The sequence below is a fragment of the Pogona vitticeps genome, chromosome 2, assembly GCF_051106095.1.
Source record: "Pogona vitticeps strain Pit_001003342236 chromosome 2, PviZW2.1, whole genome shotgun sequence".
Lineage (NCBI taxonomy): Eukaryota > Metazoa > Chordata > Lepidosauria > Squamata > Agamidae > Pogona > Pogona vitticeps.
The window spans coordinates 279,133,487-279,157,730 of record NC_135784.1 but is presented as its reverse complement, the minus strand read 5'-3'; the positions used below and the strand labels follow the sequence as shown (position 1 = coordinate 279,157,730).

The window sequence follows — 24,244 nt, the reverse complement described above, 5'->3', positions numbered from 1 at the left end:
CCTGTTATCTAAAGCTGTAACAAACTTGAGACCAAGGACACTTAAGGGCCTTTCTCCTAAGAATTTTCTTCAATTGTAAAGGGCAGCTGATGGTTCTGTATGCTGCTTTTCTGCGCATCACAGAAATATGAGCAAACATTTTTCTTCTTTCACTCACTTTCACTTCTGAATACTCTGTGCCTAGAAAACCTTGAAAGGAGTCACCAATAAGCCCAAATCTACTTGATGTTATTTCATTGTTGTTGCTACTGCCACTATGATATACATTACCCTACTATATGTTTTTCGATCTGTAATGTGTTCACTTATGAAGAGACTGTGTGTGACTTGTGTGGCGGGCAGTTTGCAAATATTGTCATTCCTAAAGATATGTACAAGGTTGCATCCTTACCATTTAATGGGAGTAAGCAATTGTGTAAGCATTCACATGCCTGGTGAGAGGGGTATTGCCCTCATAGTTGCATCGTAACAGTGGTTACAGGATTGTACCTTTATTCTCCATCATATGTTATGGCCTAGAACCAATGGCAACTTACAGAGGAAAAGATTTTGCTTGTAACTTAAAATAAGGACTCATTTGTTTTTGTAGATCTAGATTTGTAATTGAGTTAGATATTAGCTATTGTTGTGCTACAGAAAGTAATTGATACAGGTACCAAACTAGGTATGCCTAACACTGATGTGTTACAAATTATTTCAGATAAAGGGAAGAAGGATTAAATAAAAGTGTGGCAGGTGAAGACCATGTAAAGATAGTATCATGCTCAGTGAGTTGTTTAAAACTAACCTGAAAACTACTCAGCAAGGTGTTCTTGGTTTCCCCCTCTGAAAATGCACCTTAACATTCTGTTTCCAGGCCTAATTTTCAACGCACAAACTGGTTTGAACCTGTGGGTCGTGAATATAAACAGGTGATGGAAAAAGTGGGTGTGATTGATCTTACTCCATTTGGCAAGTTTAGCATCAAAGGCAGTGCTTCTCTTAAACTTTTGGATCATCTATTTGCAAATGCGATCCCCAAGGTAAGCAGAAATGTAATACTTATGTTAGTCTGAGATCAGATTCTGTTCAGTCTGGGAAAGACTTTTAGTTTCTAGCTCTTTTCATCTGAATTTCCATGTGTGTTGACTCTAAAAGGGAAAATAGGTGAAATGCCAATCTTATAATTATCAATTCTGTGACTATTTAAAAGTTAGATATAATCACAAATTATCTGGATTGAGTCCCAGTGTAGCCTTTAAAAACAGTTAATTGTGTGCTTGCATTTTGTCTAAATTGCTTAAAAGTTTGGTTGATTTTCATTCACACTTTATTGATTAATCTGGCCTATCCTTAGGACCATTTCATGGCCACAAAGGGGACAACCTGTTGGCTGTGTCCTATATGCTTTGCCTATTTTATTCAGTTTATATATTTCAGAATGGAATGGAGTACAGACTGCTTCATTAAATCTGTACAAATAAGCATTTATGCATGCTAGTCTCATATAAGCATTACCTCCAAATCATGGATGAGCAATGAGATCCAAATTAAGTGTATGTTGGAGAGGAGCATAATTTTTTCCGTCCCTCACTAGAGAGTTTGCATAGGCTAAGCCAAGTGTAGTATTTAGCTCTGTTCTTTTAAAAAACAGTATACACATGAATTGCTGATCTAGAAGTTTATTAATTCTATGTAGTAAGAGCTCTTATTAGAAAAACAGGACAACAGTTTGTGGCCCCAGAAGTCTCATAGACTTCAGTGGGGTGTAAGGCATGTCTTAACTCTGTTCCGGTTCACAGTTTGTATCCCATAGAAAGAACTTTGTTTATTTTACACATTTGAAGCTAATAATGCAGTGTTATAATTTTTACTCTTTTCCCCCTTATATAGGTAGGTTTTACAAACATAAGTCATATGCTAACCCCAAGAGGTCGAGTCTATGCTGAGCTCACAGTCTCACATCTGAAACCAGGGGAGTTTTTGCTAATCACTGGGTCTGGATCAGAGCTTCATGACTTAAGGTTTGAATATATTTTAACTACTCACGGTTTTAAAACCATTTGTAGTGGTAGGAATGGTGGAGGAACTACTTGCGCAGGAAAATAGCCTGTGCCTTTTTATATTATGTGGCATTTACTCTAAAAAGTACAGTAGCAATGATGGTGGTGGTGATGTTGACAACATGTGACATTTATGATGGGACTTTCTTTTGAATTTATCTCTTTCTTTCTGTCTTCATCTTGGTACTCATTGGATTTATCCAAGGAGCACAAATTCCATAAGCCTCCAGCCATCATGGCTCCCAATTAATGAACGTTTGGAATCTATCCCCTATCCGTAACAGCATAATTCAAAACAAACGCTTCTGAACTATACTTGCTAAAATCTTTTAAATTATATACATGTGAAGGTTCGACTTTTGGTTCCATGTTTGGTTCAAAGAAATCAGTAGATTTTTGTTGCTTCAAAACAGGTGAAATATTTATTGGTGCATTTAACAATAAACAAGTGTCTGGAACATGATTGTGAGTCTTTTCTGCTTCTGCCAATGGGTCCAGAAGGGTTTCCAATCTTCAAACAAGAACAGGTTTCCATAACTATTGTTCCATGGTCCTGGTAGATCAGTGGGGACCCAGTCTCTTATGGTCTGCCCTGTCAGGCCTTTCAACAGGGACAAGGTCTCGTCATCCAGGTCATCATCCCACAGGATCTCTCTCTTGGGGTCTTGGCTCTCCCAGGATCCTCCCTGTAACTCCGTCTCTTCATCTCCCTTGCTCTCCATTCCAGTCTTTCTCTCCTTTCTCTTTCAACTCTTTCTTTCTCCTCTCTCAATCTCCTTCTCCACTTTCTCATCTCAGCTTCTCCCCCAATAAGAGGGTCTGGGTGGAATCTCTGCTCTCCTTCTATAACCTGCCTCCTCCTTGGGCACTCTTAATCTTTCCCATAATCCCATCCAGAGATCCTGCATCCATACCTATTCCCAACCAGGCAGTAACTGCTCCTCTTTTCTCTCTACCTCTCCCATTCCTGCTTCAAACTCCACCCTCTTTTCTCTCTCTCTTCCCACCTTTTCTCCCTGAACTTCCTCCATTGTCACTTTCTGCATGTCTTCCATCAGCTCCTCTATCTGTCTCTTGCTGAGGTCTTGCTGTAGGCTCTGGTGCAGGTTTGGAGTCCACTTCATTAGCTTTGCTGTTGAGGCGGAACGGCTCTCCGGCGAGTGGGATATCCCTCTCACCCTCTGTCTCACACTACCACATGACTCTGAGGAAACAAAAAAAATAATTGCCCTACTTCCAAAGATCTCTATATCACATAGGCTATATTTGAATTCAGACCTCCCTGGAGGTATCCTGCAGATTTTGTGAAGATCCATCAAGTTATTTAAACAAATGTTCAAGTGCACACAAATTGATTTATTTTTTATTATTTAATTTTTATTTTTGGCAAGGTGCATAGTCTGAGTGTCAAGTCAGATGATCCCAAATCTACCTTCCTAGTCTGGAGAAAATCTGTCCCATAGTTTGTCCGTGGTACAGTACAAGATACACAGAGAGAAAAACAGATTTTTTTCTAATAATATGTTTCTGTTATTATTAGATATAATATAAACACAAGAAAGAATAATCTGGAAGATGAGTCATGGCAACTTGACTTTTTATTAGGCTGAAACATTTTGCTACTCATCCAAGTAGCTTCTTCAGTCTTAGGAGAGTTGGTAGGAGACCCCTGATATAGCCTCCACATTGGTTTCACTTCCCCCTGTTCTGAATAGGCTCGTTAGATGGACAAAGGACTGGGAGTGAGACCATACATGTGCTTATAGACAATCCCTCACTCAACAGGGGTGGAGAAACGTTTCAACCTATTAAGAAAGCAGTCCAGTTGTTGTGACTCAACTTCCAGATAACTTTGTCTCAATGGCTGAGAATTTTCACATAAACAAATAATCTTGTGTGTGTGCATGTGTGCATATGAATAGTTATAAAATTTTTTCAAAAACTCTTCTTTGTTTTGGAGTAATAAAGTATTGTCTTAAATATTCAGGTGGATTGAAGAGGAGGCAATTAGAGGACAATATAATGTGGAAATCAACAATATTACTGAAGAAATTGGAGTATTAGGCATAGCTGGTCCATATGCACGGAAAGTTCTCCAGAAATTAACAACAGATGATCTCAGTGATGATTCATTTAATTTTCTAGTCTGCAGACATTTAAAAATTGCTGATATTCCAGTTACTGCAATTAGAATATCCTATACAGGTAAGTAATACGGAAACTATCAATCTTGGAATTCACTGGTCTTTATAAAAGGCATTGATGGCTTCAGGTGATCCAGCTGTGAGGGGGAAAGCATTTAAATCTTGGTTTAAACTTTTAAATTGTAGTGACCATGATTTAGCTCTGGACTTGATTAAGATGCCAATCTTTGGTTTGCAATAGGTGAACTGGGCTGGGAGTTGTACCACAAGCGAGAAGATTCTGCAGCTTTATATTCTGTCATAATGGAGGCAGGGCAGGAAGAAGGAATCGACAACTTTGGAATGTATGCAATGAATACATTAAGGATAGAAAAAGCTTTTCGAGCCTGGGGAGCAGAGGTTTGAAACAAATCATTTTGTTATCACTTCTTTTTTGCATTATTTGTGTATTAGTTCCCAATAGTTATATACTCCGGAAGTAGATCCTCAGAGTTTTCTCCATTTTGGATGAGATTGCAAGAGTTTTTGTGCATTTCAATATTCAGGGATATTTTTACAAAAAGTGTAAAATTTTATTTTATATAAAGTACTTTTATTTTGGGGGGAAAAGTCAGGCTTTTAAAAATGCAGGATAATTTTATTTGCAAACAATTTTTTCTAATGCTACTGCTCACGAAAACAGCCCTACTCAAGGCACTCTTTTTCATCAAGGATGAGAAGATTCTGAATATTTGTTACATCCTTAACTTGTACTTAAACGCTGTAAATGAATGTCTGTTTTCAATGCTTTGTATAGTAAAATAGGGAGAGAGAAAATGGTTATTATAATGCTTCATCCTTCTGTTTGAAAGAAACAGGATAGTCCTTTACATTTCTGTTATTAAACCTTCCTTTTTAATAGCCTGTTGCTCTTCTCACCTGTACACTGCAGAATTTTGAGAGTTCTGTTCACAAGTTGTAGTGATACATCTTGGTGGCGTTATTAACAAAAGCAGGTTCTGATCATTAAATCATGTATTGTTTCATTATAAATTGGTTTCAGTTACTAAGACTTGTGGAACTTGTTCCCAAATTCCACTTTTAGCTAGTACAGCAGGGAATCTTGTGGCACTTTCTAGACTTAAAAAGTTTTATTCAGCATAAGGTTTTGTGGCTGCTGCCCACTTCTTCAGATGCAAGTAAGCTGCAGTCTATGAAAGTTTATGCTGAATAAAACTTGTTACTCTTAAGGGTGCCACAGGACTCTTTCCTGTTTCTGCTGCAGTAGACTAACTCAACTGACACCTGAAAAAACATGTTTAGAAAGCTCCTTCAAGAGCTAAGACTGTTCAGGGAAAACAACATGAACTATTAAATCAATCAGACCTCCTTTTTGATAGCTTTGTCTAGGATCACAGCCGTTATTTTCAAATTCATTTCTGTGTTATGTAAACATGCATAATATATCTTTGTTTGTCACAGGATGTTTCAGACAAAATGTGCATTCATTGCATTTAAGACCATGTGATTTATAAATTCTCTGTAATGATGGGGATAGCTGTTCTTGTTCAAAATTTTTAAATTTCATGTGTAAATGAAGAAGAGGATTTGTTCATAGCCCTCAAAAACATTATGAGAAAATAATCTCCTATGACACTTCAAAATTGTTGTCTCTTCCAGTAGCCTATGCCTCTAGACATTTTTTGTTTTGCAAGCTAGATTTGTGTTAACTTTTCTGTTTAAAGTAGATATTGAAGCAATATATTCTTGCAATTCATATTTGGAGCAGTATTATACAAATGTCATTAAAATTGTTTTTCTTTAATGAAGCAGAGAGTGGATATAAAAAGAAATAACTGGAGAATGACACAAATATTCAAAAGAAGGGCATACGCCATCTAGTGGTTATCATAGTGATTAATTACAATATTGCCTCTTTTTTACACAGATGAATTGTGACACTAATCCTCTGGAAGCTGGACTGAAATATTTTATAAAATTAAATAAGGTAGGTCTATAACTTATTTAGAACTTTCTAGTTATTTGTGAATGTATTCTTGAGTTCACAGTGGAACACTATACATCATATCCGCAAAACTAGTCCGACAGTCATGTTCTTCTGCAGCACGGTTTCCTATGTGTTCTCAAAACACGAAGTTGTTTTGATGGCTAGCTTAATCCTGAACATGTTCCCATTGATTCCATTTTGGCACCTTCTTTAGACACAGCAGAAACACTGGGGAACTGTCTGCTATGCTCTTTGGACTGCTTTGTCATTGGAGAAGAAAAGGGTGGCATGGTTCTCTGAGCAGCACAGAACTTTTTATTTCGAATTTAAAATAGAAGAATCCTATCGCCTCCACACTTTACATAATTAAAAGTAGGCAATAATGTGCAACCTTGTGACAATGTCACTGGTTACTTTTATGTAACTGTTGTATTTGTTGAATCATGCATATGGTATTTTTAATAACCATTTCTGAATTGGCTTGGGTTTTTCCCATAAGAGGTCTACACAGAAGGTAACATAAAATGTTGTTTAAGTCCTAGCGTATTTATCGCTGAACACAGTTTTCACCAATGTAATAGTAGGGAATATGTGGCCCTGTATATGTTGTTGGACTGCAAATCCTAACAGATCTAGCCAGCACAAATAATGGCCAGGGATGATAGAATCATAGAGTTGGAAGGAGCCTATAAGGCCATTGAGTCCAACTCACTGGTCAATGCAGGAATCCAAATCAAAGTATATCTAATTGTACAATGATGGGAGACAATATCTGGAGGTCTCAATTTTCACCATCCTGTGTTTGCATTTGAACACTCTGTTATAGTGAAATGGCAGGACATAAATGTAATTAAGGATAGTAACAACAATTACTATGGACAATGTACCCAAATATGTTACAGTATTTTGTACACTTTAAAATTTGGATAATTACCTCACAAAATTTGGAGAAATTGATAAAAAAATAAAGCATTAAGTCAGTTCATATTAAAAAGTCAATGAAACTAATTATTTCCAATCCCTAATTTATAATAGAAACATAGCAGATAGAGAAGCATTAGAGTAGTAAAATATAGGATTATTTAGGATGGAGGACTGTTTCCACTGCTTGGCTGGAACAGATTTCTTCCAACAAGGGCTTCAAAAGTTACCCACCCTTAATATTTTTTTGTTAGAGCCTTTTCAAAAAGTCCAAGAGAGTTTCAAAATTACCCATGACTTAAAGCAGCTCATCTTGATGTTTCAGCCATCTAACACCATACAATACAGAGAGGTAAACAAAGATAACCTAATTTCTGCACATTTTAATTGATTTGAAAATATTTGAAAATGTTTTGGTTTCTAGTAAAAAAAATTAAGTGTCAAGTGGTAGGGAAAAATAATAAATAATAACTGCATAAAACTGCTAATTAAGTGTCTTCCTACCATAAACTGCACCTCTAGTTTCTGCTGCCTGACATAGGTGTCTGACTTTGTCTAATGGGAGATTCCGCCCTGGTATTTATTTATCAGTAGAAATAATATTTTGGCTTTAAAAGGGTAGTTTAAGCCAAGATGAATAATATGTCTTCTAATTCTGGATCTCTCTGCTCATCTTGTTTTAATAAGAGCATCCTTAATATATTTTGATTGAGTCTTCATGAATTCCACTTGGTTCTTCCTCAAAGAAAACAAAGAATTTTTAGAAAGGACAAGAAGGAACAATGGTAAGGGATCCCCTTTGATTGACCTTTTCCAGCCTAACTAGCTTTTTCTGCTTGTTAAACTAAATCTACCCCACTTTGGTATCAATATCATATTTGTACATATCCATATCTCCATACCAGTATTAACAGCATTTGTAAATTATTTTTTGCACACCAGGCCCTAAAGCAATATACAGTAAAATAGTCAAGGACAATGTATTATTTAAACCAGATTAAAAATAATTTTAAAACTTTAGGAGCTGAGAACAACTGATCTCACTCCACTTTTGCCAGCAGCTCAGTACAGATGGAGCCAAGCTGATTTCCCCTTAAATGGATTTCCACAATTGTGTATTGTTACAAAAAAAAGGATACATGCTCACTACCCTAAGTTTGCAATGTGGTGTGATTAGTAACAGTGCTGATGCTGAAGATCTTAAATTCTGGGCAAGCATTACGGAGGAGATTATCTTTCAGTCATCCTGGCCCCGAAGTATTATTTAGGGCTTCTTAAATCAAAATTACATTGAATTGAGCTTGGAAACAATTAGGATATAGCATGTCCTGAATAATAGCATTTATTAGAGTTGATTGATTAAACCTCTACTAGTCAAATACAGTACTATATAATACACACAATTAACATACATATACAGTAAATGCCTTTTGTGGGGGATTAACTTGAAAATCCCACATAAACGTGTAGCTTCCCAGTGCATGCTTACGGAATGTTTTGCTGTTTCAGTATGCATACAAGGTTCATTTTAGCCCCTATGTAGATGTTCCTCGTGTGAAAGTACCGTACCTTTTAATTGTGGTATGCAAAGTAAATCTTATTATGGTCTTTTTCATTTTTCAGAGAGGCTTCACAAGTGTTGCTTTTTTCAGTTTATAGATACAGTAATATCATCCAGTTTCTAACTCTCTAGAAACACGAAATGGCCCAGTTCAGATAAACAACTAAATTTGTAGCCTGAATCCAGTTGGTAGGACCAGTTATGGTAGATAAGTTGACTCAAGTCGTATTTATGTAAATATTGACTTATTGTTCAACATTTAATTCTGTGGACCTACTCTAGTTTGGACTTCTAACTGGACATATGCCAGTCATAGTGAGTTTTGGGCTCATGTACTCTTTCTGTAGATCCTCTACATACAAGATGAAGATTGTGAAAACTGACATTTCAAGAACAGGTCACAGTCCTGCGTTCCACTCAAACTCAATGAGCTGTCCTTTGTTCTTACAGAAACCAGGATTAAACCTGATCCTTAGCTCACTTACAGCCTGATTACATAATTGAAATACCTCAGAATATGCAGCAGTGTTATTAAAAGCAATTTAAAGTCACATGGCAGTCACATGATATTTTAATTGCTGTGTGCATTCCCTTGGGGCAATTTTTATTCCAGTGTTTCTTTTAAGGGAGAAGGGAGGCAGGGAAAGGAAGATTCAAAACTACACACCAGGCAAAGCTTCCTCTCTTCCTTCTTGTCCTTCTCCCCTCCCCTTCTTCATCTTCTCTCCCTCCTTTACTCCCACAATCCCAAATGAATTCCTTTCTTAGTGACTAAGTGATACAGCAATTAAAGTAGACTGTAAGCAAGTGACTCCTAAACCCAGGGGGGGAAAAAGAGAGAAAAGGGTGTGGGGGATGGCATGCAGACAGAATAAAAGGAAGAGGCAGCCAAGGCTTGGGCATCACTCTTGCAAGGCGCCTCAAGGAAGAAGAGGAGGAAGAGCAGAAGGAAACAAGGAAGCTATTGCTGCTGTGGCTTTGGGTAGCAAGGAGGGCGACACGTGGTTCTTCCAGCATGTGTCTTAGCAGCAAGACAAGCCCTTCAGACAGATGTGTGCCATCTGAGCCTGGAGCAGCAGTATCATTAGCTGCTGGTGCAGTTGTGGCAGTGGGAGCGGTGGCTGCTTTTCCGCACCTGCACGGTCCAGTTCTTCTTTGCTTATATTCAAAAAGACAGATAAAACAAATTTGGGGAAAATATTCTGACAGAGGTGTTTACTTATAGCAAACCGCTAGAAATTAAATTGATTCTACATCTGAGTTAAAATAAATGACCCTCTCTCTGGTGGAAGAGTGAATAAACCTGCTACTGCTCGAAAATCACGATTCCCTGTCAAAGTAACCTGAGCTTCCACATGCATTGTGTGTTCACCTTTTTTTTTTACATTGATTTAAAACTTAAAATTCAAATAGGGGCTGGGTTTTTTTTAACTAGTGTAGCCAGGTCCTCAGACTCATTCTTAGTCTGAACCAGGCTGACAAGTCCATTGGGATTTCAGCACCCAATACTGTACTTCTCAGTCCTTTATATAGAACAGTGCATTGTCACCCCAACTTGCAACATAAATGATAGATATGGTGGGTGTGTGGGAAGAAATGCATTTTGAAGGCATGTTGAGTGGGAAGATGTGTACATTATCTATCTGCTTCAAAGGAAGAGACATCCAATATTTTCTTCTTTCCTGTGTCTCCTTAAGCAAGGAATCTAATTTGGTGCAGTTGTTTCACAAAATGAAATCTCTCAAATGCTGGTTGACCCTAGGGGTGAAAAGTCTTTTCTATGTTTATCTGTCAAGAGAATATAATTTGGAAAGCTGTCCTGGAATCACTCAAGAATGGCTGATGAAGAATAATTAATTTCAAAATATTGCACAGACACGGCCTCCTGTGTGTTGTAAGGCAATGGTCAAAGCAGATTGCAGCAGATGCTGATGCCCTTTTATGCAGTTGACTAGTTTTGTGTATATAATTTGGATCCATTCCAGCATTCATAAGGTATTTACCGAATAAACTGTACAATTAAAACACATAGGTATGTCTTTTTGACAGGTTTTTTTTCAGACTTAATTACAATACTGTATTTGTTTCTAGTGGCCTAGGCATCATTGTCCTTAATTGTCTTCCTTTATTTTTCTGACCACATAAAAGGGGGGGGGGACCCACCGCAAATTAGGGAGTTTCTATCTACTCTGCATCATATTCTGCAACTTCAAATTTTAAAAAATTATTACCTATGGTTACTGAGACATGCCTGGTTCTCATTATCACTAAGAGCAAAAGACAGTTCATAAGAGAATATACTTAGAATTTACCTCTTGGAGGAAATTAATGCAATCACAATTTGATTTATTAATCCTCTGCATTATAAACTGACTATGTGAAATTAAAGCATTTGGTGCATTTTAATTTTCTTTCTAAAAATGAAAATAGACTAATATGGATTTTCTATTAATTATTCTATTCTAGTAAAGATCTGGAAAGCAGAAGCCCTAAGTAGTTTCCACATGAAATAAGTCTAGTCTCACAATTGTTAGGATATTGTTATGGTCAGATTGCTTCAAATATTTAAAAAATTATCATCTCTAATAAGAAATTGTTTGGATCACATTCCTCACATGAGAGACTGCTTCAAGGACCAATAGAAATTCTGAAATAGAAATGACATAATTCCAGGATAGTCTGTTATGTTTATGAATTCTTGTAGAATAAAGCAATTGTTTGTGATTTGTTGTGTGGGCATGTGGTTATTTATTTATTTATTTAATTTATATCCCGCCTATCTAGTCCTTATAGATAAAGTAGTAGTTGCTTCTGTTACTCAACTGAAAGACAGGCCTTGCATTCATGTACAGTATTTATAAAAGCTCAAATTATGATAAGCCTATCCTTATGGATTATGAGCAATTGTTCTCTTCATAAGATACAATACACAGTCCTCTTCATGCTCTGTCATATATGTTTGGTCTGGGAAACAGTTCTTTTGTCAATCCACATATCTGTAGGAAATTTAGTGGCTTTAAACCTCTCCACCCCCACCGCAGAACCTTAGAATGGAGTTCTTGTAGCAAAATTGATGTGAAAGACTGGAACTGTGCAATAGCTCCTTTGCATGTTTATTCAGAATGAAATCCCCCTGAATTCATGTCGGATTATAGCCGTATTCTTCATTACCTCCCTTCATATTCTTGGTTTTCCAAAGTAAAGCAGTAATTGCAGCTATAAGCATATAATGTGCAGCTTTTGAGGAACAGAAAGCAGTACCAGGTCTAAGAAATATTCCAGTTTCTTTCAGAGTATTTGCTATTTCTGCTTTACAGGGGCAAAATCCTGATGCACTGTGTAGGAAAAGAAACAGGTTTATTTTGACACATTTTCCATGCATAAAATCACTTCACTGAACTCAAGCTATTTTGTTTATTCTGTACGTGCATTGTGACAAGCTATATGGAACAACTACAGAACATTAACATTTTTTTCTGTTAGAAACTCATTATTACCTTGAATAACTAGACATAGTTCTTATGAATCACTTCCCTATATTATTATTATGCACAAAGAAAGATCTGCTTTCATTGAGTTGCATTTCACCCACAGCTTAAACTGTTCTTTTGTTGTTATTGTTAAATACTTGATATTATGTATATAAATTTTCTTGCAGAAATCAATTTGTGAAAAAAGTTCAAAGCTAAGACAAATCAAAATTATTTTAGCTGACTCTGTGTTTACATATTTACAGAAGTTAATAGCCTTCTATGCAATTAATCCAGAAGTGACCCACTAAAGCACATCACATCTGTTGCCAGATCATTCTCAAGGCTCCAATTATGACTGGTGCATTAACCTTCATGCAAACTGTGTTTTCTATTTACAAATGATAGATTTGTAAGAGCTGAATGAATGATTTTGAAGAGTAAGCACTAGGGAGACCAGTAGTGGTTAAAATGCATATGTGTCTTCTATAGGTAGAGTTTTATAATAGCTTGTAAAGGCAAACTGAGGAAATACAGCACGTGTTTCAGATTGATGCAAATTTTTCTGTACTGTACTCTGACAATTAAATTGTTGTCATACAGATGGAAATGTTTGTTATCATACGAAAGTGTCTATCAAATGTCCACATATAATACAGACTCCCTTTCCTTCTCATCCTTTTCTTCCATTATCACAGTCTTCGTCCTCACCCCGATCCTGCCCATAAATCCTCTGTTAGCCACCATGACAGGAAGCAAATACTGCAATGTTTCATAATACAGTACACAAGTGTTATATATGCACATAAGTGTTATATATATATACTTATGATGTAGTTGACACAATAACTACTGAAAGGAATAGTGAGGAACACAACACAAACTGTGTGACAAATATCTGTCCAATAATTCCCTCAAATTAATATAAAGTATTTCTTATTGCAGTTAAAATTAGGGTTTAATATAGTGAACAAAGCATATAACTAGCCCCAGTTTTGAGTATATACGGTAATATGCGGTTTTCACTATATTTTTTCCTGACCAGCTGGTTGCCCATCCATGATTTTTCAAATTCTAACCTCTGGTACTTAGCAGAACAAAGATTCTTAAATGAGTGTAAGGAGGAGACAGACTTCAGGAAGAACAAAGCAAGACCTTCTCCTTTTCGTAGCATTGTTTATCTATGGAAAACGACAACCCCCCAAGTTGCAGGATGAACTATATTTTTTCCACACACAGAGAGAATGGGCCTTAAACTCCAGAGTAAGGGAATGAAGGGGAGTGAAAGGTGGTCAAATCTTTGTCTCAATCTGGTTCTGGTTGAATTTATACACAAAGGTCTTCTTGACAATAACTGGGTAAGCTCTAGGTAAGAAAGGCAGATGGTAGATGTGGGAATGGCTGTAGGGCAAGGTGTTGAAGGGAAGAGTTTTATGGGTCATGAGACCTCCTCTGTGCCTCATAGGTCACCCTGTGGAACTTAAGAGATTGCTGTACCATAGCAACTGTCATAATAAGACTGACTGCAGTTCTAAAAGTTGATGACTGTGGTCTACAGATAGGGGTCTCTGGAAAAAATATAGTATATGTTGGAGGAGAAAGCTTTATGGGCCATGTGACTTGCTCATACAGGTAGAGGAAAAGGCCCCAGGTATTTTGCTGCCTGTAGGAAAAAAACAAGTTTGTCTCCGCCCATTCCACGTAAGCACAGCTGAATCTATCTTTTTCATGAAAATGGGAGATATTTGTTTCTCACAGTTAAGACACAATAGGCTAGTTTGGGGGATTAAACTAAGTGGTGAAATAATGGGGAACTGCTGCCTTATCCCAACATCTGCTGTCTGATGCAACTACTTCATGCTACCTAATGGTAGGGCTGGCCCTGAAAAAGAGAGATTGCAAGTCGTTTAGTTTCTGTTTTGCTGTGATCATAGCTTATAACAGTTGACAGACATAACCTGCATGTTTTTACCAACGTTGTTTATAAAATCATTTAAACTCATAATCATCTCCATGTCTTGAGGCAACAGGGAGCTGTCCTATACCAGTTTATACCCTTAGTCCATCCAGCTGAATGTAGAGAAGGCATTGGTTTTCTAGCCATGATACTTTTTGTATTAGTTCAGCTGTAGACTATCACTATGAGCTCAGTTTCTTTTACATCAACGATTCCAAGGGGGAGAAAACTCAGATTTTCTCTATGCCAAGGAAATTCAACATACCTGTGACCTTCCCCAGTCCCTTCTATTTATTACATGTTTGTGGGCTTCACAAAATAGCTGATAAGTAAAATTTCTGCTTCCTCTGGTGAAATTTTTAAAGGAAATAGTTCTTTGTGTTCTTTCAGTAAATTTTGTCTCAGATGTTCTGCAAACTGTTCTCCAAGTAAAATGCCAAAAGGAAACCACAGAATTCTTCCAATATGAACTCTTTTTTAAAATAAAGTATATAAATCATAAATGTCACAGATATAGGAAAACATGAGATGAAACGAGCATGTCTACTTTATGGACAAGACCAATACAAAAATCACACAAATTTGATTTAATTGGTATTCTTATATAAAGGTTAATTGACAAGAAAACAAGTAAAGGCAAATGTAAATGCTTGCATTTATAACCTTGTCACAGAGTCTGTCTAATCATTTATCATCGTTATCTCTTCCCTTTCCTAGCCAGCAGATTTCATAGGAAAGGAGGCAGTGAAGCAGATTAAAGAAAAGGGGCTTGAACGGCAACTCGTGTATCTCACCTTGGAAACAGATAACATTGATCCAGAGGGAAATGAAAGTGTCTGGCATAATGGCAAGGCAAGTAGTGTAGATCTTATTTCAAATAACTGAAGCATATTGTGTGTTCCCCAAAATGCAAGATAATTTGAATATGCTGTTAAATAGTCATACAGAGTTTTAAACATCACCATGTGTTTGCCCAAATGAATATAAAATGAAAAGATTTTAAAATAGCCGTGTATTTGTGCTCATGGCAACAGAAAAGGCTAACCCAAAAAAGTGTGTCCTGGCAGCATGTCAGGTAGCTCTCTGCTTGGCTTCTAAGACTAATTGTTCATACCACATAATGGAGCCATCATTGTTTGCACTTGATTTCTCGGGTTCTTCCAAATACCTGTTTGAATTAGGCATCCTTCAGTCTTGAGAGACTATGGTAACATGCTCTGTATGGAGGACTTGGAACAGAGTCTAGTGTGGCTGAGAAGGCCAGTTCGAGAGTGACAATCCCTTTCACACTGAAGACAAATACACTCTGTCCCCTGTCCAGCTTCCTGATTTTGCTTGACTGCCTCTTTGCCTCAGCCTGCTGGACAAGGGTCTCTTCAAAATGGGAGAAGCCATAGATGTCAAAGTTTCCCATCTGTTGAGGTCCATTCCTGAGGCCTTCAGATCCCTCTTGCAGATATCCTTGTATCGCAGCTGTGGTCTCCCTCTGGGGTGATTTCCCTGCACTAATTCTCCATACAGGAGATCTTTTGGAATCCGACCATCTGCCATTCTCACAACACACCCAAGCCAACGTAGATGTTGCTGTTTCAGTAATGTATACATGCTAAAAATTCCAAGTCATTCTAGGACTTGGAACTTTGTCCTGCTAGGTGATAACAAAAATGCGTCAGAGACAACGCATATGGAACGTGTTCAGCTTCCTCTCCTGCCATGCACAAAGTGTCCAGGACTCACTGCAGTACAGGAGTGTGCTCAGAACACAGGCTCTATAGACCTGGATCTTGGTATAAAAGATACTCTCTTCGTGGGTCTAGAGAACATGGCAGCTGCTTTGCCAATGCGTTTATCCAGCTCAACATCTAGGGAGACAGTGTCAGAGATCGTTGAGCCAAGGTACACAAAGTCATGAACAACCTCCAATTTTTGTGTGGAGATGGTAATAAAGGAAGGTGAGTCCACGCCCTGAACTTATGTTTTCTTCAGGCTGATTGTTAATCCAGTCTTGGCAGGCCTTGCTAAAACGATTCATGCGTTGTTGGTCTTCAGCAGAGTGAGCAACAACAGCTGCATCATTGGCAAAGAGGAAGTCCTGCATGCATTTCAGCTGGACTTTGGTCTTCACTCTCAGTCTAGAGAGATTGTTGTGAAATATGTGTGTGTTTGAATAGGTTTAAAATATTTTGTGAAAGTTGTTCAGGCAAAGGTTCACACTTAACTTTTTCATAGCTCTGGGCATTTTGTATTCAATCAATAGCTTTCCATTACACTGGAAGGAGAGTGTGGCTAAATGGTATTTTAGAATGGGGATACTTTAAAAGCTGTAGTTGTCATTTAGAGAATGTAATATACTTTTGAGGATACTTGAATTTATGTTCAAAGCATGGATTACCATATGGTAGTCAATATCTTTTGCTCTGGATATACTCACCCAGTGAAAAGTAAGGCACTACTCACTGTCTGTGTTGGGACATTCTGAGACTTTTCTGATGCATACAATCATATTGCACAATCTATTGCTTGTTTAAGAAGTTAAATACAGTGGTGCCTCGCATTACGATGTTAATTCATTCCAGTGAAATCGCTGTAGAACGAAAACATCGTAAAGCAAAATTAAAAAGCCCATAGAAATGCATTAAAACCTGTTTAATGCGTTCCGGTGGGCTTAAAACTTACCGTCCAGCAAAGATCCTCCATAGGGCGAACATTTTCGCTGCCTGTCTTGCGAGGAATCTGTCCCAGAAAACAGCAGGGGGGCATTTTGTTTACCTGGCGTTCATTTTGAAACCGCCGATCAGCTGTTGGAAAATCGTTGTTTTGCAAAGAATCGGTTCCCGAAGCAGGGAACCGATCATCACAAAACGAATTTCCCCCATAGGAAACATCGTTTTGCAATCGCAAAAGCGATCACAAAAAGTTCATCGTTATGTGATTTCGTCGTTTTACAAAGCGATTGTAAAGCGAGGCACCACTGTATTTATTAACACAAACTGAATTGTATTTTCTTGTATTTAAACATGTTGATATTTGAATAATTTTTCAGGTTATTGGCAACACCACATCGGGATGTTACAGCTATAGTACTCAGCGGAGTCTGGCTTTTGCATATGTCCCTTTGGAACTCAGCAAAGCTGGACAGAAATTGGAAGTTGAACTGTTAGGCAAAAATTATCCAGCAATTGTTATCCAAGAGCCGCTGGTAATGACTGAACCAACAAGAACACGCCTTCAGAAGAAGGGTGGGAGTGTTAAAATATAAACAAAAGGAGATGGGTAATAGTTAAGACCTGATTAACATTAATACTACACCTATGTGTAAGCTAATAGAAAAAATGTATTAGAATAATACACATATTTTAGTAATGCTACAGAGACATCTTAAACGTGACATAGTGTAGGGTCTCAGAGGTTGAGATGCTACTCTTGGTGCAGATCTGCATGTGAAAAACTGGTGATGTGATTAGCTGCTGCCTTTAATTAGAAATTTAAATTTTCTGATTCTTTCTCCTGCAAGGCTCCAAGGCTCCCCAGGGATCCTTTTCACCTGGGGAAGCCTTTGGGGGCCTCAGGATGGTAAGGACTCTTAAATGTCTGAAAATCACCACCACCCATCTGGGTCTGAGCAGTGGCTGTTTTCAAACATTAAAGACTTTAGATTCTATCCTTTCTGGTGCCATGAAACATACAGGGGTCCAGCATTCTTTGTTAGCTTGACCTACTTCAGAGAACTGTTGGAGGATAAAGTGTGAAGAAGAGCAAAATGTGCCAATAGAAGAGAAATATTAATGTAACTAATAGCTATAGCTAAGTAATTAATAAAAGTGTAATCCATTTTAGCTTTCCTCTAACAATCTATATGCAAATACACATTAAGAACAGATTTATTCATATGAAAAAAGCCTAGAGTACTTGATTCTTCCATGTAAAAATTGTACAAGAATCAGTATTTTTGTTCATAAATGCTAGATATACTGTGGAATATCATGTTTAGCAAAGTCATTCAACCACTGAAGTTTCTCTTTGCTTGGCTTTCTAAATGTGCAGAAATCATTCTGTGTATGGCACATATCAAATTCAAGGCCTGTGGGCCAAATCCGGCCCACCTGGCCATTTCATGTGGCTCTTGCAGTATTGCCTGTTACTGTGCAGTATACAATACGGAGGCACTTACTCGGTCGCTCATAATACTCTGCAAGGAATAGCTTGCTATTTGGATAAACAAGCTGATTTGCAGTCTTATCTCTGTTTGGATGTCTGTGTTTGTTTGTATGTGTGTATAAACATGTCCAGTACTGTACATTCCTGTTGTACAAGAAATGGTTTGGAGTAACAGTTATGTGCACCAAGCAAAACTAATAATTTATCATTATGACAGAAAAGCTAAAGCTACTTCTACTATGAACCTTTCACTGAACAAAGGAAATTCAAGTTTAATATATGTGGTACTTATAGGCACCCATTTTGTCTTCAACAGAATCTTGCCCCAAATGGTGCTATAGTGGAATAATGAAAATCACCACATTACTCAAGAGCCATTTGTCTGTTAGTCTGACTCCAGCTGTTTATACCAGGCACTCAATTCTGTACAACTCAAAGATTTGCTAAGTAGATCATGAAAACAATTACCCTGACTTACTGATTGCCCAAGAAATCTCTGCCTAACACCCAGAAGCAATTCTACCAGGCCTGTAGCCAGCTTTGTGGGAGGGCGGGGGCGCAGCGGCTGCTTACCTGAGTTGTGTAGAAAAGTGACCTGTTCTCAGCCATCCACTTTCATCTGCCACTATCATCTGGATACAAGATGTCAGAGAGACATTTCCTTTGGAAGAGCAGTTCTCTCTGCTTTGCCCTACTGCCTTCTTAGCTTTGCTATTCTTCACACCTTAACACAAATGTATAGCAACAACAAAGAAGATAAAAGGTTGCTCTGCTATGATGTTTGGGTGGCCATCTGTGCATTCCCATGAACTCCTCTTCCTTCCCTCTCTAGCACATCCTGGCAACTAAAGCTCTGCCACTGTGTTGTCCAAATTTTTTAACTATAGTTAATCAGCACCTGTAGAGGGCAAGGCTATTATCAAAACTGTCTCTCCACATAGAAAGTTCCAAAGGGATGGCTATAGACACAGACTATTAGTATGAATTCACAGCAGATCACCTGAAGAACAAACTTTACAGGTGAGCAGTCCGGCTTTTCCCCCCTTCCCTTTTCCAAAAAAGATGTTAATTTTTTTTTTTTGGGTCTGGGTGATATCAACCTTGACATATAATATCAGTAATTCTGCTGATTTTCCTTTGAATATGTAATACATACATATATTTGACTTTTGAAACATACCTAATATTTGATCCAGCAGAAGTACTACCTTATCACCAGAAAAGTTGTTAGGGACAAAGGCTCATGTCAGTGAGAGGAAAGCTGTGCCTATTTGAGTATTATTTAACATAACACCATGAAAAGATATACTATCTGTTACCTTGGCATCATATGGTGATGTCAACAAAATAACATTATTATTTGCATGCATGAAACATCTGTAACAGAATAAGTCTCAGACAGAATTACCATATAGTTTGGCATCACCTCAAACCAGGCACTTTTCACTAGATCCACTGAGCAGCAAATGAAGTGGCAAAACAGTGAGAAACATAAATGTAGTCCTTAATTATAATTTTACTGATTACACTAATCTGTTGGGCTAATAATTATAGCAGATGTGGATCTTTCTGAGAGCAAACAGCAAGATACGGTTCTCCAAATCCATTTTGCTAACCACTGAAGAAACAATTTTCTTGGTGCAATATTTTTTTTCCCTTTTGCTATCAGTTTCTTATCTTTTCTGAAGAGGGCAAGCCTCCCAGAACAAATCTTATCATCCTAAAGGTAGACTAGACACCAGATCCCCTTAGTCAATGATAGGCATTGAACCCATTAAAGATTTATTGATTTATACTAAGCTGTAATATTGCCTTCCTATAAACTGTATAAATCTTAAATACTAACTCTAAAAATAATGCTCTGCTTGCACTCACACTATTAAATGCTAAATTTCCATTGTCCTTTTTAAAGGACATTTGAACAAAAAATTGCTCAAAACCGCTGAATCTTCCAAAGGAATTGATATATCAAACCCTATATATACGTAAAAGCTGAAGCATAAATAAGACATGCCAGTAGAAACACAGTCTGAATAATGAGCACTTCTCATTGCCAAAGAGTTAATGCAAGTTGACATTACACTGTACAGATCTGAATATCCATTTACAAAGCAAGTCACAGGAAAATATAGGAGCTGACGGGATTGCTCATAGCAGTAGTTGGAGTGGGCAAAGGGAATCCATTTTGAAATAATTTTCTTTTAGTTCTAAGTTATTTTGTTCAACCACTAAATGATCTGGGGTTTTTTTTTGTTTTACAGATATTGGTTATAATTGAGTGCATTGCATATTTTGCCAATATTTTATTCTAGTCATTCAAGAACATTAAAAATCAATGCAATATTCTGTGTTGAAATAAAAAAAGGAACCCACAGAATAATCTGTCCATTTGTGCTTCAGCCAGAGAGCTCACAGAATTGTGCCAAAGCAGTTGAAATCTTTATCTCTTCCCCTTTACACAGCCTGAAAAGGGAGGCTCATACACATACATACGCCAGAAGGCAAGGATGGGCAACCCATCTGTGGCCTATATTGATCTGAATTAAAAAGCCACCCGTAAGAGAACAGGTCAGGTCCCAAACTAGTAGGTTGGGGCTGAGAGATAAAAAGTGAGCAGTAGAGGGGAAGACAGAAAAGAGAGAGAAATGAAGTAAGCTCCTCTACTTTTGGTTCCACCATCATGCAGCAGTTTCATTATCTGGGAATCTGTATGTGGCTCTTGCCTCCTAAGATGTGACCCTTGGCTTAAAAAAAAGTTGTCCAACCTGCTATAGATGTGTATATAACACACCACATAAGCACAAACAGATTGCACAAAGATCAGTCTAGTCAGATGCCAGTAAAAGAGAAGGTGTGTACATGCACATGCAAACACATTGCCTAATTTTAGGTTATGGCTACTGTTTGGGATGAATCCTGTCTATTGATGGATTTCACTTGTGGTACAGATTTAATTCCTGCTAAATGTCATAATGATGTTCTTCGTATTATCATTCACATAGTATACTTTCTCTGACAAAGAAGCATAGTTTTAAAAAGAATGTTTTTTCCCTTCGTTTTACTTCACAAACATTGTTTAAGTGTTACATATAAAGCCTCCAATTTCGTGTGTAGCCACAAAACTGCAGTTTCTTCGGAAGAAATGTTGACATACCTAGATTACTTCACCTCCTGAACAGTAAGAGATACTGTACAAACTATGGGGGGGGGGGAATGCTGAGAACCCTTCCTTTCTCTTAGTTTTCTTTCTCAAAAGTTTGCAACAGGCCATCCTAGTACTATGGTTCCTGACATGCAACTTTGCAAATATTTCAAGTGGGAATGTTACTCTGGAAAATAATGTTCATTCCATGCAAAATAACATCAGCCACAAAATTGTGTGCCTTTCACATGTTACGACAGTGCAATCTTTTCACATACCTGAATAACCTCTGGATATTTTTTTAAAAAAAATTAAAAATACAATAAAAATACAATCAGAGAAGCTGAACTTGTGGTTCACTGGGCCACAACAGACATTCGCATCCTGAACCCTCACTTTAGTACTGTTTGCAGCACTCTGAGGTCTCCTCCACACTGAGCAGTTCTTCAACTTTCCTTGCATCCTTAATACTGATACTCATCCTGTTGTCCATACAATGCAATACTGAAACTGGTGTAAACAGAATCAAAGCAGGACAAAAAACCCTTACTTTCCAAGTTTTTCCTGGCGGTAGTGTATTTCCTTTCCCCCCACCCTGCTTTTTGTGGATCCCAGTACCATCTTGCTATGTGCTGATCTGTTTACTTTGTTGCTGTATCATTTGATTATGTTTCCCTATAGCTGTGCTTCTGCTGGTCAGACTTCACTCCTTCATGTTTTACTAGTGATCCAGTTTAATTTTCTTGGGTTATCAGCTGTCCTGCCCTATATGAAACAAGGAATGCCTGATGTTCAAGCTGGATTCCAGGAAGAAAGAGGCACTTGGCTCATATTGCAAATATCCGCTGGCTACTGGAGTGCACCAAAGAATTTCAGAAGAAAACCAATTTATGCTTTATAGACTACAATAAAGCTTTTTACTATGTGGATCATGAGAAATTATAAATGGGTGTGCCTCAACACTCGATTGCTCTGCTGCATAACCTGTATTGGGTTATGCAGGGATAAACCTCTAAAAAGCTATTTTTAGAGGTTTATCCCTTTACCTGTGCACTTTATCCATTCACCTATTCAATCTGTACGCAGAGGATATCATACAGAAAACTGTACTAAATTCTGATGAAGGAGGAATGAGCATTGGCAGAAAGCAGGAGTGACTTAAAACAACCTCTGATGAAAGTTAAAAAAGAAAGTGACAAAGCAGGACTGGAGTTGAGCACTAAGAAGATGAAAATCATGATTACAAGAGTCACATAAATTTAATGTGGAAAATGAAGAAACTGAAATAGTGAAAGATTTTGTATACCTTTGGTTCAATCATCAATCTAAAGGGAGATTGCCACCAAGACATCAGAAGAAGACAAAGATGCAGGAACAATGAAGGAATTAGAAAAGACCAAATTTATGGATGCATCACTGGAGACAAATACCAGAATCATCCACACTATTACTGATTGCTACATGCAGGTGTGAAAGCTGGACAGTGAAGAATGCTGATGGGAAAAAAGTGATTCATATGCAATTTGATGGAGAACTTTACAGACCCTTTAGACTGCCATAAGCAGGCCCTAGATCTAATAATGCCTGAATTATATCTGGAGGCAAAAATGACAAAACGAAGGCTGTCCTACTTTGGGCATATCATGAGAAGGCAAGATTCTCTAGAAAAGAAAATAATGTTAGGAAAAGTTGAAGGCAGCAGGAATAGAGGAAGATTAAAAAAAGATGGATTGACTTCCTGAAGGAAGCCACAGTATCTTTTTTACTATTAAGAATCTGATGTCTAAAATTCTGTTGCACAAGTTCCTGTGTGGGGATGATGTTAAAATGGGGATGGTGTTAAAATCAGCAGCAATTTACTGCAGATTTAAGACAAGTTGATTATTAAAGGTGATTTGGGGTGCATGCAAATTGTACACAATGTGACAAAGTCACATGTGCCCCCAAATTGCAAAAAGTCACCTTTAAACTGGCAATTTGCTGGTGATACTGACAGCATCACTGTTGTGCATACAGAACTATGCAACAGAATTTCATCCATTGTTTTTCATTTCAAAAATGTAAGAATAGTCAAAGCTCTGATAATGGGTTCTGCTATAGAATTTAATTTTAAAAAGCATAGATTAGTGTGCATGGAACCAATGGGAAGAATGTTGACCTTGGCCCTAGGAAACCTTTAATGTCTAATTTTATAGACAGCAATACTATTAGACAAGCACTTCCTCAGCAATGTTATACGTACTTTTTATTCTCCCTTTGTTGTAAATTTGCCACGAAGCTGTTGATAGAGCCGCACGTTTCTCCTGGGCGTGTGTGTGCCCAGTCACTACAGTGTCCAACTCACTACAATATGTTTCTCTACTGAAACTACTGTATGCTCAATGGATCTGAAAAAGTGGGCTGCAGCTCATAAAAGCTTATGTCAAATAAAACTTCTCAATTTTAACTACCACAAGGTTCTTCGTTATTTTTGTTATAATAGACTTAACATGGCTATCGTTCTGAAATGTGCAAAGAAGACACGAGAGCAACAGACAAAGAAAAATGATGGCAGTAGATTTACAAACTTAAGCATCAGAAACTTGGGAGCATCACTTCTAATATGCTAAGACTGCACTCCTGACTCGTTTATTCACGTTAGGCTCTTGGTCCTTCTCTCGGCTCTTTTATCTTTGCAAAAGCACAAGTTTGTATCGCCTTCACTCTGGACCCTGACTGGGTGCCTGGAGGAACTGCAGGGGAGAAAAAAGAACTTCAGGTCCCTCCCCAGCCCCCGCGTCCCTCAGACATCGCACGACAAACCCCCCCCCCCGCCTCCTCACTGCATGGCGTGATGAAAGCGGCACAGTCCGGAGCGAAACC

At 37.8% G+C, this 24,244-nt stretch overlaps 1 protein-coding gene across 1 annotated transcript in view; it reads left to right on the top strand.

The window, feature by feature from the left end:
- Positions 1–23,831, top strand: part of DMGDH (dimethylglycine dehydrogenase) — a 51,024-nt gene extending 27,193 nt beyond the window's left edge. Inside the window, exons 10-16 of the mRNA XM_020783720.3 lie at positions 857–1,022; positions 1,873–2,003; positions 4,030–4,247; positions 4,428–4,585; positions 6,114–6,173; positions 14,800–14,934; positions 17,126–23,831. Of these exons, the coding sequence (XP_020639379.3) occupies positions 857–1,022; positions 1,873–2,003; positions 4,030–4,247; positions 4,428–4,585; positions 6,114–6,173; positions 14,800–14,934; positions 17,126–17,341 (1,084 nt within the window). The 3' untranslated portion in view covers positions 17,342–23,831. The remainder of the gene's footprint in view (positions 1–856; positions 1,023–1,872; positions 2,004–4,029; positions 4,248–4,427; positions 4,586–6,113; positions 6,174–14,799; positions 14,935–17,125) is intronic.
- The last annotated feature ends 413 nt before the right edge of the window (positions 23,832–24,244 follow it).